An 18,124-nucleotide genomic window follows, 5' to 3' on the forward strand; every position below is an offset into this window, starting at 1 on the left:
AACTAGCTCTTAGCTTCATGGCTATTTAAGACTCTACGTTACATTTTCATAAATTCACTCGAGCCTGGGGGGCATATGACCTAGGATACACGTACACCCAAAGATAAAGCAATTTTTCTTTCTTAGACTCTACGTTACATTCCTATAATTTCACTCGAGCCTAGGGGGCAAATGTACTACCAGGTGGCCGAGAGGCCGAATGATCGACAAGACCGAATGAACTTGGAAGTAGACGATAAACCCGCGATTAACTGTAATTAAGTCAGTTTAATCATAAGCTATGATTAAGGCACAATTGGACCTTCGTCTAAACCCCAAAGCAGGCCCATGACAACTGAGGACCAACATAAAGCTATAAATACTAAAGGAGACCCAATGCCAGAGGTAATTTTTCTCATCCTTAACTTACCTATACATTGTACTCGGATTGACTTGAGCGTTGGAGCGCCTTCGCAGGTACCCCACCCCGCTCATCTTGGAGAAGGAACAACAAAACACTGAGCACATGAGCCGTGAGGACGAGAAGACGGAGACTATTGAAGCCACTCTAAGAGGAACTCGACCTTGTAAGAACACTTTCAAATTGGGATTGAATGTAATCTACTTTGATCAAATGTATTCTTGGTGATATATATATATATATATATATATATATATATTATCTCTTCTACTTATTTTTTGTATTTTCGTTTCATGCATATTGTTGAATTCTATATGATCAATGGAGTCTTGATTTTGATCCTTAAAAGTAACTAGAAAGTATTTTTATGGATATGAGATAGACGAAAATATTTGATAACTTGTAATGCTAGGAATGGATTTCAAGTTATTAATTTCACCATAATTTTGTTCATAAAACTAAATGATTTGTTAGATATATGAGGAATCAATGTTTGAGAAATTATCTTATGAATTTCATCTGTGAGGAATCAAGGTGAATGACTTAAAAATTACAGCATAGTTTTGAGTATTTTATATTGTATTATTCCAAAATATAGATGACTGAGATAGAAGCAATTCAACCCCAAGTATTTTTATCTATATTTGATAAGTTAGCTTCATTACTTGTTGAATCAAATCTTAAACTTTGAGTTATTTCTGATGAAAGTGTTAATTTTGTTATAAACAAGTTCTCATAGTTATTTTCTATACTTAAGGAGTTTTATAACAAAATATCTTAATTAAAATTGTTCCTTGTGGATTCGACATTCGTACTTTAAACAATTATATTACAGTTGATTTGATATTCTTGCCAAGGAAAATCAACAACAACATTTGAATTCTTCTTGTGGAGACCTTCAAACGTTTTTCTTCAAGACATATCTTATTCATTTGTTTGACAATAATTGCATCTCTTTCATCACCAACGTCTTTAATGCACCATTTGAAAAAATTACAACCTAAAACCATGTCACTTCTAATTTGTTTTGAAGAATAGAATAAAATTGAATAGTGAATAACTTTAAAATAGCATTCTTAAGTTTGCAAACCTAATTGAATAAATTTTACCTTGTACCTAGGACAATCCCAAAATCGTTTTTCGACATTTTTTTTTTTCAATTGTTGTTGTTCTCAAAACAGCAAAATCTCTACAATCACAAATAGGTGCAACAAAGGCACTTGTGCTCCCACCAGCATCGGTAAAAGTACAACATTTTTGTGCACCAAAACCGATACAATTAGACGATTATGAGGTGTGATATGCATACATTGAAGGCCATTGAAACAATGCTCTTAATTGCCCAAGAAAGGTAATGGAGTCTAAATTTGATTTGTGCATAATATAAATAAAATGTTAGAAAATTTGCATTCAAAGCAATATCATTCTCTAAATGAGTGCCATGAAAACCTGAATATTAAATAAAAATTTATCAATGTTCAACATAAAAAATAAAAATAACAATAACAATAAAAATTTATCAATGTTCAACATGAAAAAAAATTACAATAACAATAACATAATGATAATATAATCATTGGCGTTGATGACGTTCAATCTCATTTATTCGATCCTCAATTTGCTCCGTCCTTTGATCAACCCTGTCAAAACATGTATTCATGGTCCTCATACTTTCCTGGATGTTTTATATCCCGCCCCAAATTCAGGTTAACATTTCGGCTTGACGGGGGATTGCGGGTTGAAGTTGACCGCCTTGAACATCTTCTTGTGTCAATTCAAGGTCTTCATCATCTTTTTCGTCTGCCTGGTCAAGCCTACCAAGTTTCCAAACACCATTAACTTGGAATATATTTAATTTCCTCATACTTTTTTCCCCAAAGTAATGATTTCATCCTATCATTATTGTTGCATCATTTGACAAGTCCAAGCCATACACCTGCATGATACATGTTATCAAAATGCCATACGGCAGAGGCAAGCTGTTATCGTGACATTTCTTCATGTGTTGCATGATGTAATGAGGCCAATTAATCAATATATCATTTTTAATGCACCACAACATGAAAATATCTTCATTCAATAGTTGTGTGAAGTTGCTGCCACGAGAGCACAACATGTGCACCCATGTGTAATGTAATAGTCTGTCATTCATATTCAGATTACCTGCATTTCTAACATTTTGACCTTATACCTCTTCACGAATCATGGATGATGCTAGTGCTCAATCAAAATTTACTCCCTTAGGGATCGTTCTAGGGGTTAACTAAACGCCATCATACCTGAGATTTGCAATGTTCATTCAATCCATTTATCTTATTTTAATTCGATTTGAGCAAATCTCAATAGAAAGATCACCAATAGGTGTGAACTTTATATTTGTATAAAATATTCTCACCAAGTCCTCATAATATAGAAGTTTCATTAAAAAAATGTTGTAATTCTTGAAAATTCATATGATTCTGGAATTGAAACCCGGTATGACAAAAATGAAAAATGCATGGCACTATTTAATGTTGGATAATCTTATTATAACTCTTTTTAATTAATAATTAATAATCCAAACGTTAAGATTTAATTTCGACTTAATTAAATATATGAAACTCTATAGATATCTAAATTAATATCTGAAACTGTATATAATATTTGAAACTGTATAGATATCTAAATTGATATATATAATAATTATTTTAATATGCATAAGTATTAATTGATCTTAAAAAAACAGTTTATATTTCCGTCGTATACAAAATATTAATTTTAAATAAAATAATTCTTTTTTTATAAACAATTAAATGTAACAAAAATTACTTATATATAAAAAATAATCTAAAAAATAAAGGAATAATTTAAAAACAATTGAATGTATTCTTACTAATATAAAAATGAATTCTTACTAATCAATAAAAACAATAATTATATTAATTATATTGTATATTTAAAATAAATTTTAGTTAACACTCTCAAAACTCATTCAAATGAATTCTTAATAATAAATATTTTTAATTTATGAATTTAATTATCAATAATATAACATAAATTCGATTACTATATTAATATTTCTAATTTTAAATAGTGTATTTGATTAGTTTTGATTAATAAGACAAAATTAATTTATATTAATAATAATAATTTTAAAAAATATATTTAGATCTGTAATTTAAAATATTGTCAAACAAAATAAAAACTTATATTTCATATTTTTTTTTTCAAAAATACAAGAATCAGAAAATGGGAATAATTAGTTTATTAATATAATTATTGAATTTCAAATAAAATATTTACATCTAAAATTGAAAATGAACTAATAATTTCTAAAACATCTCAAATAAAAACACATTTAACTTAAACTACAAAAATATTCAAGTCAAATACAAACTTATTCACATAAATAATTACTGTAAAATAAAATTTAAAAAATAAATTTATAAGAAAAACATCTAAACAAAATATAAATTCAAAGCACAAATCTAGAACAAAAACAAAATATAAATTAAAAAAAAAACACATACCTGAACAAAAGCAGAACAAGAACACAAATGGGAATAAGAAGAAGAAGCCCTGTCTGAAAACACCTAAAAACAATCCACATTTTATTTAAAAAAACAAAGCAAAAATAACGCAAAACTCAAATTGAAAAATATGGAAAAAAAACTATGAACATAATCGATCACACGAAGCTCTTCAAGGCCACTAAAGCAATGCAAAAGTTTGTTTGAATGAAATGTTTGTTTCAAATGTAATGTGTGTTTCCCAGAACCATGCTTTATATAACTTGTGAATGAACAACATTATTTATGAGGTAACAACTCTGAGGCGGTGCATTCATCACGTTCATGGTGGTCAAAGAGATTCTCTGTGCCAAAGTTAGGAATCTCTGAAATGGAATAAATGTGGTGTCATGCATGGCACTGATGCAGTATAAAATCAATTCACTCAAAAATAAGTTAAGAAAGGGGAAGGCTCAATAGTATTATTGCACATACTATGACGTGACTTTCTCTTCACTCATCTCTCTTTTTCCTACAACCCTCAGAAGATCACTTACTCATTCAACTTTCTCTTCCCCCGCTCCCTCACCCTCATCTTTGTCCTGATCCAAATGGGGTGACACCCTCTCATCTGTCCTCAACTATAGTGTCACCCTAATCCAAACACAGTGTAAGAGATCACATTCTTCATCTTTCAAAAATGTCAAGCCTTTTGATTTCGAGACCTTTAACGCAAATTCACTTTATGAAAAAAAAAAGACAATCCCTTCCTAAATCACACTACAAGAAAAATCCACTTTAGCTTCCAACAAAAAGTGAGGGCTAAAAAGAAGCCACTAGCAAGGGTGAAGTCTACTCAAGTTGGACACAAAAATAAATGTCAAACATTGTGTCCACAATGGAGACCTTTAACTCACACTAAAAATTATTAAAATAATAATAATAAGTTAACATCTAGAATGGGAACACAAAGTAGATACAATGAAAAAAAATAAGTGACAGCATAATATGAGTCTAAAATGTGGACACAAAGTGGATGCAAGTTAAAAATTATTTAAATAATAATAAGTTAGCGTCTAGAATATGGACACAAAGTAGATGCAATAAAAAAATAAGTTGGAGAATGATACTGTGTCGAGAATGGGGACACAAAATGGATGTAAGTTAATATTTTATTAAATTTAGTGTAGGTCTAGGCGACACTAATATTTGTTTCCCTGGTAGTATCCCCAATGGCGACAATTTACTCACATTTGCTTTCTCACGTAGTGTCCCCAATGGCGACTCTAAGTTTAATTATTGTTGGAGATCTCACATCGATTATATATTAGGACATTTCATAGTATATAAGTGGGTGTAAACCTCACCTTATAAGTGAGTTTTATAAGGTTGAGTTAGACTTAAAATCCACTTCTTAATATGATATTAGACCATACATAATATATAGTCTCACGCACGAGTTGGTAGTCTCGACATGAGGGGGGTGTGTTGTTGGAGATCTCACATCGACTATAGATCAGAACCATTTCATAGTATATAAGTGGGTGAAAAGACTTAAAGTCTAGTTCTTAATAATTATTTAATTTTATAGCTATTTTAGTGTCCTATAAACCTTCGCTATAGTTAAATAATATAATTTTCTTTATGTAGGCTTAGCCAACACTACCTTGTAAATTTGTGTCTCATTGGAGGTCGTCTCTAATGCAAAGCCACCAAAACATTAGCTTTCATTTCTATTGGGACGCTAAGCTCACACTAGTCCTATGTAGAGTCCCTTTTTTACGCTTTACGTCGCTATTTTGGAGACTCTACCATCATTATTTCTTGTAGTGTCAACACTATAATCCTATAACTTTACATCCTAACTTCTCTACAACACTCCGAGATCGAGAGTGTAAATATTTTTTCAACCTAAATGTGTTGGGAAGGTTAACATATGTTCAAAAAATAAATGAGAAATTATGTACTTAAATACTATAAAAAATCATTAAAAAAATCCATTTAAAAAAAAATAGTCATTATATTAATTAAATTAAATATTATTTTATATACTTAAAATAATTATTAATATCTAAACACTTTGAAATATTAATAAAATTTATAAATTAATTTATAAATTGATATCTAATTAGTTACGAAGAATTTAGTTAATAATTTTAAAATCTAAAAATTAATAGTTAAATCTGGATAACTAATTAAATACCAATTTATAAATTTTATTAATAAAAAAACTACTTCAGATATCAATAATTTTTTTAGTTTCTAAATTAATATATAATTTAATCAATATATTGATTAATTAAATTTTATTTAATGATTTTTTTAACCTAATGATAAGTAATTTTCTTTATTTAATCCAACAAATTATTTATTAGATTTAATAAAAAAGTATTTATTAGATTAATGTAACTACCATGTCATTGTTCTAATAAAAAATGAAACAAGAAAAGCCGAAGAAAATATTAGTTCTATTTATTCTATTAAAAAATAAGGTAACAATTTTTTTATTAAATAATCAATTACAAATTTATAATTTATTGATACTCAAAACTTATATAAATAACTTTTTTTTATTTTATTTAAACACACTACCAATGAGTACAACTTGGTTCAGGTATAACGTAGATTTTTATTATTATTATCAAGCTGATGACAACTATTGTTATATGATGATTTGTTAAAAAAAATAAGTCCAATTCTTATATCATGTCAGATTTATTAATATACATGTCTCTATTTTTAAGGTATATGTACTTCTAAGATCGACATCTATACATAATAAAGATAACCAAAAATAAAAAAATAAATAATAAATAAAAAAATACAGATGTAAAGTAGTATACAAAATGAATTTTTTATTTATTTACTTTTTAATATATTTTTTTTCATGTGATGGTTAATGATTATTATTATTTAAAGTGTTACTTAAGTGACATGTAAAGTTATATTTAAAAAAATAAAAAATAAAAAAGTACTATGCAAACATTTTTTAAATTCATAGTTATGTAACTAAATGTATTATAAATTGGTACACTTTAAAATTGGGATTGGATGTATTATTGTATGTCCCTCCTTGATAATGTAAAATTTAAGAAGAGAAGACGGGACCTGAATTTAAGGAAATAAAAAGAAAAATAATATTTATAATTTTTTATTATTTATTTAAAAAATGAATGAGAGTTCAAACTTATATTATTAACACGAATATATTTAATAACAGATACTTAAATGATTATAGTTGTCTGCTATATATTTAATTAATAGAAATAACAAAGCTTATAAAACATGCACTATTTAAGTGAGAACGTAGATTAAAATCACAGTTTAATTTAAGACATATCATTATCCAATTACAGTATCTCATATTCACGATGTTTCCCATTCTTCCACCCATTAATGCAAATCTCATACCCTTTGCATATTAATTTCTTCTTTATGTTTTTTGTTTTGTTTTTTTTACTTCACGTAAAACCATTAAATCAATTTATGGTCATCTTTCAAATGGCCACAGCATTATTGATTCCTTATAGCTATTTTAAAAGTTTCATTTATATGATTTTTATAGGATTAAATATATATTTTTATTGTAAAATTAAATATGTTTTTTTGTTATTGTAAGATTAAATATGTTTTTTTGTCATTATAGAATTAAACATGTTTTTTTTATTGTACTTTTACGAAATTGATTTTTTTTCATAATTTAAATTTTACATATTTTAATTAAATTTTAGTATATTTTTAATGCAAATAGTCTCATACCTTAAACTAGTTATAAGCGATTTAAATAAGTTTCATTATAAAATTAATAAATTTATTATATACACATTCGCGTTAGACAAAGATAATATAATTATATATTTTAATAAAATAAAAAATAAAACAATGTAATTAAAAATGACAATCAAGTAATTAAAAATAACATCTCTTTATATAATAATAGTATATATATTAATAAGATTAAACACAAATTATAATTTTTTCATCGATTTTGTTTAACACCACGAAAACATGAATTTGATTTAGATGTAGCAATGATATAAAACTTTTGTATTTATTTAAAAAAATTAAATGTTTTATTGAGTGATAATTAAGCTTTTAAAACATTAATTAACATGTCATCGTTTAATTAAAAATGATTTGTCTAGAAGTTTAAACTCATGCATGTTGAGATTTTGCTGTTATTATTATTATTATTATTGTCAAAACAAATTCTTTTTCCTCTCTAACAATGATTAGTGAGCAGCAGATTCATAAATCATAATTCATTGACCCTATTCCTTTCTTTATTTTCGGATTAAATTAACATCAATTTTTGTTTTTGGCTTCAGTGATAAATTTTGAGCATCTATTTCAAGGTTTCGTCTTTTTTGGTATTTTTTTTTTCACGGTTGGATTCTTTCCTAGCTCACCCATCTTCGATTTTCTCAACCTGTTTCCTCTTATGTTTCAATAGGGTTTCTATGTTTTTTCTTTTTTTTTCCTCTAAGCCTTTTTTCTCCAGAAATTCTTAAATTCGTGGACGTTCGAGGCTCGATTTGGTACGTTTCTTTCGATTTAGGGTTAGGGTTTTGTGTCTTTTAGTCAATGGGTCTGTTGCATGCAAATTGGGGTGTCGATTTTCGTACCCGCTTCAAATCTCTATTTGGTTCTGTTGCAGTGAGCTATGGGCACTGGCTGTTTTACATTTTTTCGTGAAACAAAGCATCAAAATTTGAACTTTTTATTTTCCCCACAGGATTTTGATTTGGGATGAATTCTGCCTTTTCTCTTTCTCTTTTTTTCTTTTTGGCTTCTTAGTGCATTAAATTGGTCCTGCATTCACTCTACGAATTGAACAAGGTGACATGATGCAATGAAGTGTTGTTCTTGGAGGGTATTATCAGTGTAGCACTCTGAATTTGGAGGTAAAATGTTCAGTCCAAGCATGGATTCTGCGAGGGATGCTGGTGGTGTGGCAGGGGCTGTGCTAATTCCCATGCGGTTCGTGTGGCCATATGGGGGAAGAAGTGTGTATCTAAGTGGTTCTTTCACACGGTGAGTCTTTTGTAGATTACCACACCTTAATCCTTCTACAATCATCATCCATTTGGTGAAAAGGGCTCCACTTTCTTCTGATTTTGTTTTGTTGGTTTTCGTGGGATTCGTTTCACTTTCCAGGTGGTCTGAACTTCTACAAATGTCGCCAGTGGAAGGCTGCCCAACTGTGTTTCAAGTTATTCATAGCTTGGCCCCTGGTTATCATCAGGTCATTTTATAGTGTCTGACTAACAAGTTTTGTCCACTTCATAATTTTTGTAGGCTATTGTTTATAATTTATGTTTTGGTGGTAAAATGTTCATTTGGCACTGAGCTCGGTATTAATTGCAATACTTTAAAGTATAGACAGCATAAGAGAAATGTTATTTGGTGAGGTTATTTCCAGAGGTTTTTGAATGCAAGATCTATTCACAATCTTAGTTTTTTTGAGATTTCTTTTTGGGATGTTGGAAGTTCTCAATGAATGTTTTATGAGATACTGCCGATTTTCAGATTAAAGTTTGTTTATAAAAGGTATCAGTGGGATTCAAAGGGGCATTTTGAGAAAATGTTTGACCTTTATTCTTGGTGGCTAGATACTTATTACATAGTTATTCTGAATGCAGTACAAGTTTTATGTTGATGGAGAATGGCGGCATGATGAGCATCAACCTTGTTTATCTGGAGAATATGGGATAGTTAATACCGTTTTATTGGCTACTGATCCTAATTTTGTACCTGTTTTAACTCCAGAGATAGTTTCTGGATCTAACATGGATGTGGATAATGAGGCTTTTCGACGCATGGTAAACATTACTGATACTTTGACAGTTGTGATTGTTGTAATGAGCATGGCATCTCTTAGCATACTGGCTGGTGGAGTTGTACTTTTTGTACTGAAATTTCATAGAATAGTTTTCATACTGAGATCTATCTGAAGATTGTATTAGAACTCCTTTTAGAACTCCTAGATCCCATTATTTTAATGTCTTTCAATTATCTAATGTTCATTAATCTAGGTCTGACATAAATTGATATGTTTGTCCACATCTTAGAAGGTTTGGGATAGTCAGTGCTTTGGGGAGTGGGATGAATGGAAGAGAGAGAGAGAGAGAGAGAGAGTAAAGAGACTGTGCAAAATGTTAAAGTGGGAAAGAAGTAGTAGTTTACTGAGCCAACAGTTGAAGGGTAATTTGGTCTAAAAAAGAAAGTCTTTACCAAAACTTCATATCACCTTTATTATTGTTATAGATTAAGATTGTTGTTTTCTTATGAAATTTCATTGTTCAGGTCCGATTGACAGATGGTACACTAAGTAATGTGTTGCCACAAATATCAGATGCTGATGTACAGACCTCTCGTCAGCGTATTTCTTCATTCCTATCTACTTGCACAGCATATGAATTACTTCCTGAGTCAGGCAAGGTTTGGAACTTTTACCATCAACCCATTATTTTGGTGACTTACCACCTAGAATTACATAATTTACTAATTTAGTGACATCTGGCCACAGGTTGTTACCTTGGATGTTGATCTTCCTGTGAAACAGGCATTTCACATACTGCATGAGCAGGTATCTTTTTGCTTGGACTAAAATTCTTGTATTGACTTTTCAAATATTTGAGTGATTATGCTAAAAACGTGTTTGAATACAGGATACTGCATGTAACTTCCTTTCTTTCCCTGGTAAATAGGAAGGAAATAACTCATGCTTTTAAATACTTTTCTTGAATTTGAGCAGTTATTTTGAAACCTCTTGCTTTGAAAATGTTAGAGTCTTTTGCTTCTTTCATTTTATGGTGTAGCATATTCATCTGTAGTGCTACTGCATGCTTTTTCTGTTGCTGATTAGTATTAGCCTGTTCTAGCATATTCATCTGTAGTGTTACTGTATGTTTTTTCTGTTGCTGATCAGTAGCTTGTTCATACAACTTTTATGAATCGAATAATTTTACAGGGAATTCCCATGGCTCCTCTCTGGGACATCTGCAAGGGGCAGTTTGTTGGAGTTCTTAGTGCCTTGGATTTTATTTTAATTTTAAGAGAGGTATGTCTAGTATAAGACTGTATTAGCCCATTCTGTTGGCAAATTTTTGGTAAGCAAAGCTGTTGTCATCATGGCTTGTATAACACTTCAAATAACTTGGAAAGGCTAATATCAAATATATACAAGATGTACGACAAATTACAGAACCTGGTATCAAGAAAAAAAAAGATGAATAGAAAACAAAAGGGAAATATTATTGCTTGGTTAAAGAATTATAGTTAATTTTGTTCATGAAAGGTGTGGACCCATTGCTTCATATTCCTTTAATTTAGTCCAATTGTATACTTGTGTGTTAAGTCCAATAATCTTGCAAGAACTGTATCTCAAGCCTTGCCCCATAGCAAGCTCCATCAAATAAATGGCCAGACCAAATTACGAAAAAAATAAACAGAAGAATCTGAATAATATTTGAGCAATTGACAATGAATAAGTAAATGATCAATAGATAATGCATGTTATTTGCTGAAACAATACGGAGTTACTATATCATTTATTTTCTAGTTTTTAAGAAGCAACTTCAAAATTTGAATTTGCTCTGTCTTCTTAGAATTTCTAACCTTTGTATTGCTCAAATTCCTTGAACAAACCTGTTAACATGGTCCATTTGGTGGACATGATGAGATGAAAAAAAGATAGGAATAAGGGAGCTTGATTAGAGCAGGATAGAATATGAACTTGGTAGATGTAATCATTTGTTTAATATGCACTGGAAAACAAAACCAGATGAAAAAGGATAGGAATAGTACTATTCTATGTTGTGTTTGAGTCTTTGAGACGAACCAAAATGACATGATCTAAATCATATTTAAATGAAAACTTACCCGTTTGATAGAATTGTATATGATTTTTTAAAATAAACTTTAATATAATTTTTTGAATTTTTATATATTTCAAATTATAAAAATATTTAAATACCAAATTATACTATTCTAGTTAATTAATTATCTCTATAAATATATAATTTTGACATTTACTGAATTTTAAAGCCAAATTCTTTTAAGACCGTGTTGAGTTAAATTGTAAAAGTTATATTAGTATCAAAATAATTTTGACTAAGAGAGTAGTAACACATGATGTAAGTAATTGTAATCTTGCGTGAATCATTCACATTTTAAATAACGAAGGGAGCAATGTCATAACAGAAATAAAGTACAAACTTTCAAGGCAACTTTGGGATCTGATGATCTTCTGTGTTCATGTTCAAATTGGTTTTCGTGATGGTGATAAAATGCACATTTCTGTCACCATTTCTTCTTATTTGTGTGTAATAATTTATTATTGAATCTCCAATTTTCAATTGTACCTTTGAAGTAGTATTTTTTTGTTTCTATCTTATTTCCTCTAAAAAATGGAAATTTAGGGAATTGTGCTTCATCTGTCTTCAATATTTGGTAATGCTTGTTAGAACTTGTCCTTTTCTCAGCTTGGAAATCATGGGTCCAATCTGACAGAAGAGGAGCTTGAAACACATACCATATCGGCTTGGAAAGAAGGAAAATGGACAGCATTTACGCAAGGTTTTATCCGTGTAAGCGTTTTATGTTGGCTTTTCCTGGCATTGATATGTTAATGTTTTTAATGTCTTATTCTACTTATTTTTTTGTAAAGTGTGTATATATGATGATGCTTGTTTTTGTGCTTTATATACTTGGAAATGATTCTTTATGTTTTAATAACTTCTAGATGTGTTCTATAGGAATGATAAATGGATCAAACCTCATGGGTACTCGTAAAAATGACCTTCCATGGGTATTTACCCTTAAAACAATTGTGGGTATGGGTATAGGTGTGGATACTATACTACCTAACCATACTCACACCAGCATAATATGTTTATTGCATTTTGTAAATAGAATTTGAAAGCTTTTCAAATATTTTTTAATTAATTTAAAGAATTTTATATACAATTCTTTATAATTTGGAAATAGATCACCTTAGAATTGTTTCTTCATTTAAATTGCATATTTTAATCTATATCAATGCTCTTTTCTATTGGTTTTTCGTCATTAATATTAGTATTATAATAACATTCAAGTTTATTAGTTTTTAAAGCAAATGAAATACAACATTAAGTTATAACACAAATGCGAGTAACAGGTAGAGCAGGTAAGAGCTTATTGAAGTTGTTATTCAGAGGTATGGGTCCAGGTACGAGTAAGTTGTTTATAATGCGAGTATAGTTCCAATTGTTAGCTCCCATTGGTTAGATGTAGAATAGAGTCTTCAGCAAGAGAAAAGGAAGGACTGAAAAAAGACTCAGAGTGATCTGTTTATGAATATCCAGTTGAAGCTTATGCAGGATTTCATGACAATCTATATTTTTTTTTTTTGCTGAAATAGATATTGGCTATATCTAGTGGAATGTGGAAAAGCATGTATGTAAGCTAAGGGAAGATATGGAAATGAGAGAAGCACGGAATTGAGAGGGATATAGAGTTCAATATTTAGAAATATCGATTCATCTAATTATTGATTTCATATACACTCTTGTAACCTTCAATACCTGTCCACTCTATTTTTCTTAAAATGTATGTATTACATAACCTACCATTTTAGTTTTTAAACAAGCATTTGAATGGGATATTATATGAACTATTTCTGGGAGCAAAATATAAGTTATAACTAATTCTGATTTTTTGTCAATAGTTCAAATGAAGCATAATATAGAAACCTTGGAGATGTTTCTGCAACTTTGAAGAAGGAATTAGGGGTCAATGGTTTATCTATAGACATGATTCATTGCAGAACATTGTAGCATTTGGGAAAAGGCTTAGTTGTTATTTTCATTGTTGAGTAAAAACACACAAAATGAATGTTGTTATAGCTATTTTACATATTCTGAATTTTATGTAAATAAATTTCTTTTGATAATTTTACAATAAGATGTTTGGGGAACACATGCTTATGAAAATGCATGTAGTCTTGTTTAAAGTGAAAGATCAGTATAGATGATACCATGAACTTGATAGAGTAGTTATTGACATTGAGTCACATGATGTTAGAACCTCAAATGGTCAAGTATTGAATGCATCCTGCTTTCACGTTTTATTGTTTCAAGTATTGAGAAGAATTATGTGTCTACTTAGTTATGGCATTTTCCATATCTAGCAAATTTGAAGGACATACTTTTTTGCTTTTATTAATTGGTTTTTTACCTTTTGTTTATTCATTTGGTTCTTTTATAAGGAGATTGCTAATTTGTTTCCAAAATTGTGAGATGGATCTTTGAATTTCAATTTTGTAGACATTTTTCCAATCTTTATTCAGCCCATCTCTTCTCTAGTTTGTGTAAATGTTTTATCAATCAAGAGATAATTGTCTTCTTTGTATATATCATTTTATGCTTTAATTGAGGACCTATCCTTTGCCTCCACTATGCATTTAGCGAATTTTTCTTTTTTCTTGGATTTGATGATGCTGTTCCTTGAGTTCTGTGTAACCTTTGCCCAATAATAACCCTGTCTATGTTCTGTGCTTATTTCGAATCTGTTTAGGGAAGTCGTTCTGACCATTGTACATTGATTGCTTTCATTTATGCAGGCAGGTCCATATGATAATCTGAAAGAGATTGCTCTGAAGATTCTGCAAAATGGAATTTCAACAGTTCCTATTATCCATTCATCTTCTGAAGATGGCTCATTTCCCCAGCTACTACATCTTGCTTCACTTTCAGGAATCCTTAAATGTAAGTTTTACCCGAACTTTCTTTATATGTTTGTTAAGATCTGGTTTATTCTTACCAAATTGGTTTCTCAGGCATTTGCAGGTATTTTAGGAATTGTACTAGTTCATTGGCCATACTTCAACTTCCAATCTGTGCAATCCCTGTGGGCACGTGGGTGCCCAAAATTGGAGAGTCAAATTGCCAGCCTCTTGCAATGTTGAGACCAAATGCTTCGCTTACTTCAGCCCTAAACTTATTAGTTCAAGGTGTGGTTTCTTTGTCTAACTGAACATATTGCACAAAAAAAGTGAACCAAAAGAATAAAGAAAATTGGCATCCTATTATATTTTTGAGGCATTGAGCTGATGGTAGAGGGTATTCTCTCCACTTTGAGAAGAAGGGTTGTTTTTGTGTGTAATTAAACAAACAATAAAAGATGAATGTTTAGACTAAATAAAAAGTAAGGATGATCCTTTTTCTGATTTAAAGAAATGACTTCTTAAAGAGGTGTTTGCTTTTGCTTACGTAACATCTTGTTCTTTGTTTTGTAGCTCAAGTAAGTTCAATACCAATAGTTGATGATAGTGACTCATTACTGGATATATATTGTCGAAGGTTAGTTGTTTTTATGCTTATTAGTACACTTATTGATGCCTAGTTTAAGATACTCAGAATCAATCTATGGTCCAATCCTTAAATTGTCCTACCAGTTCAATGTTTAGAGGCACTTGTCCAGTTTTCACTTTTCCTCCCCTCCTTGTTTTTACAGTGATATAACAGCTTTGGCAAAGGACAGAACTTATACACATATTAATCTCAATGAAATGACTGTTCATCAGGTAAGTTTTTTTCCTACTAAACTTTGTTGACAATTCATGAAAATAAAAACAGAGAAATATGAACAGTTCATCTTTTCTGGTTAGGTAGTTTTGCTGACTGTATGGCACTGGTTGCATGGGGATGATATTAAAAATTTAGTTAAATAATTGTTTTTCCTCTCTAAATTTCGTTTGCAAAGATTAAAAAAATTTAGGCAGCACTACAAAGAGTATCTAGAACTAAGATACTTTAATTGTGTTTTCCCCTCCTTTTGAAGTTGTGTAACGTCCTTCATTTTTTAAACATTTCTCATCTCAAAAAGGATATTTGATCATTTGTTTCTTTTTGCTTGGTTATGGACTGTTAAAGAGATCTAGAGCTTGATTTGATGCTAATTGGTAAAGTAAAGTCTGACATGGAACTAGATTGCTTTTATTCAAAATATTGAGACTATAGTGGTGCTATTGATGCAGAGGTGAGACATCCTTCTGTTTGGTATTGAAAGTTAATATGCATCAATTAATTAATGTGTACATAATGAAAACAGGCATGCACTTTACCAATAAAGAGTTACTTTCCCCAGTGTTTATTTTTCTACTGAATCTTGTGAAAACTCCAAATGAACTTATCCTTTGAATGTTGTTAATGTATCCATTTGTCGGGACCTGTCATCAAGCATTAGGCAGATGAATTACAAACACTGACAATGATAATCCAGGTCAAATTGTATTAGTCTGCTTGTAGCATTTTGGTGGTCAGAATGAGCCTGATATAATGGACTTCCCAAAATTATCTGATATGTAAATAAGAAATGAGTTTCAATTAATGAGGATAGTAAAGGAGAAAAATGATGAAGGAACTTGGTTTTTAGTTAGGACTTCTCCATAAACATTTACAATGAAGAAAATAAGAAATTAAAATAAATTGAGCATCTCCCATGAGCTAAAATTAACTTAGGCAGCTCAATTTTGGGAGAAATTGGATCATATAACTCGTGTTGAGTGTGCCGTTCAATTCAAAGAAAGGTTTCATTTATTTCCAATTTCATATTTTGTATGCTCGGTTCCTGACTGTGCTGATGTAAACCCACCTTCACCATTAGCCCACATTTAGTGGTAAATATTTTTAGCAGAAGCTGTCAAGAAAAATGCTGATTTTAATAGAATAATCAATACTGTCCTTAATGGCTGATTTGAACTAGGTGAACTATAGTGTTACCATGAAACAGGATTGCCACTATATTTCTTTTAAATGGGGAAAACGGACTCTTCTAATTTGTAATGAAACCACTTAATTCGTTGCTAATGCCAGTTAAGGATTTTGCTATTTATTTGTATGCTATCCATGCTTTCTGAAAGTCACTGGTTTCTTCCCATTGTTTAGATTCCTTTACATTGGCACATTTTAGGGATGAAAAATTGAAGTCGGTTACCTTTTGTTCCAGTATTTCCTTTTATAATATTGGTGTTGTTAAATTAGTTGAAGAATAAAGGAGAAAGCTTGCATCTTGAACTGTTTATCAAATAGTACCTAAGTTGGTCTATTTTTTTCCAGGCATTGCAATTGGGGCAGGATTTTTACAGTTCTTTCGAACCGAGAAGTCAAAGATGTCAGATGTGTTTGCGAACTGATTCTCTGCATAAAGTGATGGAACGTTTGTCACATCCAGGCACGTTTCTTTTCCCTTTCTCAGATGAAAGACGCTTTCTGTTTTCATTTTAGGTTTAACTAGACTTAAATTTGAAGAGTGGTGGTGTACTGGATTCAGGTGTGAGGCGGCTTGTGATTGTGGAAGCTGGCAGCAAGCGGGTAGAAGGCATCATATCAGTGAGTGACATATTCAAGTTCTTCCTTGGTTAGTTTGGATTGTTGGTGACCAAACAAGTTTCACAGTTAGTGTGGTGGCCAGGCAAACCATCATCGGCCCAGCCACATCCACTAAGAAGAGATTCCAGAGCTTTTACACGGTGATTTCATCTTTATTTCATTGAAATACAATTGGTTTGGCCTCTTGCTTCCTTGCCTTGTTTTAAGATTTTAGGCTAGAGAAAGAGGCCTGTAAATTTTAGCCTGATTGCCCCAAATTTATTCATCTCCCCCCACTCATATTATGTTCAAATATGTTGTGCTCCTCATATGGATACAGCAAAGGGGAGTGCACAATGTGTGTAATCGTTTCATAAATTGTCAAGATACAGTTCAGGGGGGAAAATTTATGGGAGGACCAATATTCGAAATACTATTTTTTGTTGACTAGCTTAGTTCGAGGAAAATTCCATTTGTTAACTAGCCTTTGTGGAGGAGTGTGATGGATAAATATATTATGTTCCAAGGACAAACGAAAAGTGGTTTTTTTCTTTTTTCAATGGAGGAATGAGTGGGTAATAATGGATGAAAAATGAAATATAACAACAATGCCTCAATTTTTTCGTTCGAACTAAATTTAAGAAATGAAATTTATTCGGTGGCTATTCTCGACAACCGGAATCCGAACAGAAAAGTACTTCTAAAGTCGAAATGTAAGAAAAACAGCAAGTCACCGTACTTGATGCGCACCTTAAAATAATGAATGGAGTTTGGGCGTACGATAAAAGTTGCGAAAAAGTATTATGGAATCAGTTCTATTGTCTAGAAAAAAAAACAATAAATAATTTATTATAGCCTTACGTCTTTTATTAATCCTTTTGAGT

The 18,124-nt window shown here is 30.6% G+C and overlaps 1 protein-coding gene across 3 annotated transcripts; it reads left to right on the forward strand.

The window, feature by feature from the left end:
* The first annotated feature begins 8,022 nt into the window (after window positions 1–8,022).
* LOC137806906 (sucrose nonfermenting 4-like protein) lies at window positions 8,023–17,720 on the forward strand. Of its 3 annotated transcripts, none has more exons than XM_068607281.1 (14): window positions 8,023–8,426; window positions 8,728–8,922; window positions 9,046–9,133; window positions 9,531–9,710; window positions 10,195–10,329; window positions 10,418–10,477; window positions 10,862–10,951; window positions 12,375–12,479; window positions 14,492–14,636; window positions 14,708–14,881; window positions 15,167–15,230; window positions 15,385–15,454; window positions 16,989–17,103; window positions 17,203–17,720. In XM_068607281.1, the coding sequence occupies exons 2-14, from the start codon at window positions 8,798–8,800 to the stop codon at window positions 17,292–17,294; spliced, it is 1,443 nt and encodes a 480-aa protein (XP_068463382.1). In that variant the 5' UTR covers window positions 8,023–8,426; window positions 8,728–8,797; the 3' UTR covers window positions 17,295–17,720. The 3 variants fall into 3 exon arrangements, with proteins under 3 accessions (XP_068463382.1, XP_068463384.1, XP_068463383.1); XM_068607283.1 differs by having other exon boundaries at window positions 8,069–8,426; window positions 8,686–8,922; XM_068607282.1 differs by lacking the exon at window positions 8,023–8,426 and having other exon boundaries at window positions 8,664–8,922.
* The last annotated feature ends 404 nt before the right edge of the window (window positions 17,721–18,124 follow it).

The sequence above is a fragment of the Phaseolus vulgaris genome, chromosome 3 (assembly GCF_000499845.2).
Source record: "Phaseolus vulgaris cultivar G19833 chromosome 3, P. vulgaris v2.0, whole genome shotgun sequence".
In the NCBI taxonomy this organism is placed as follows: Eukaryota; Viridiplantae; Streptophyta; class Magnoliopsida; order Fabales; family Fabaceae; genus Phaseolus; species Phaseolus vulgaris.

Bases quoted from the DNA above. Each gene is read 5' to 3' on its own strand.
- LOC137806906 (XM_068607281.1), top strand. From the start codon at position 8,798: ATGTTCAGTCCAAGCATGGATTCTGCGAGGGATGCTGGTGGTGTGGCA. The intron at 10,330-10,417 runs GTTTGGAACTTT...ATCTGGCCACAG, and splicing joins TACTTCCTGAGTCAGGCAAG to GTTGTTACCTTGGATGTTGA. The intron at 17,104-17,202 runs GCACGTTTCTTT...TACTGGATTCAG, and splicing joins GGAACGTTTGTCACATCCAG to GTGTGAGGCGGCTTGTGATT.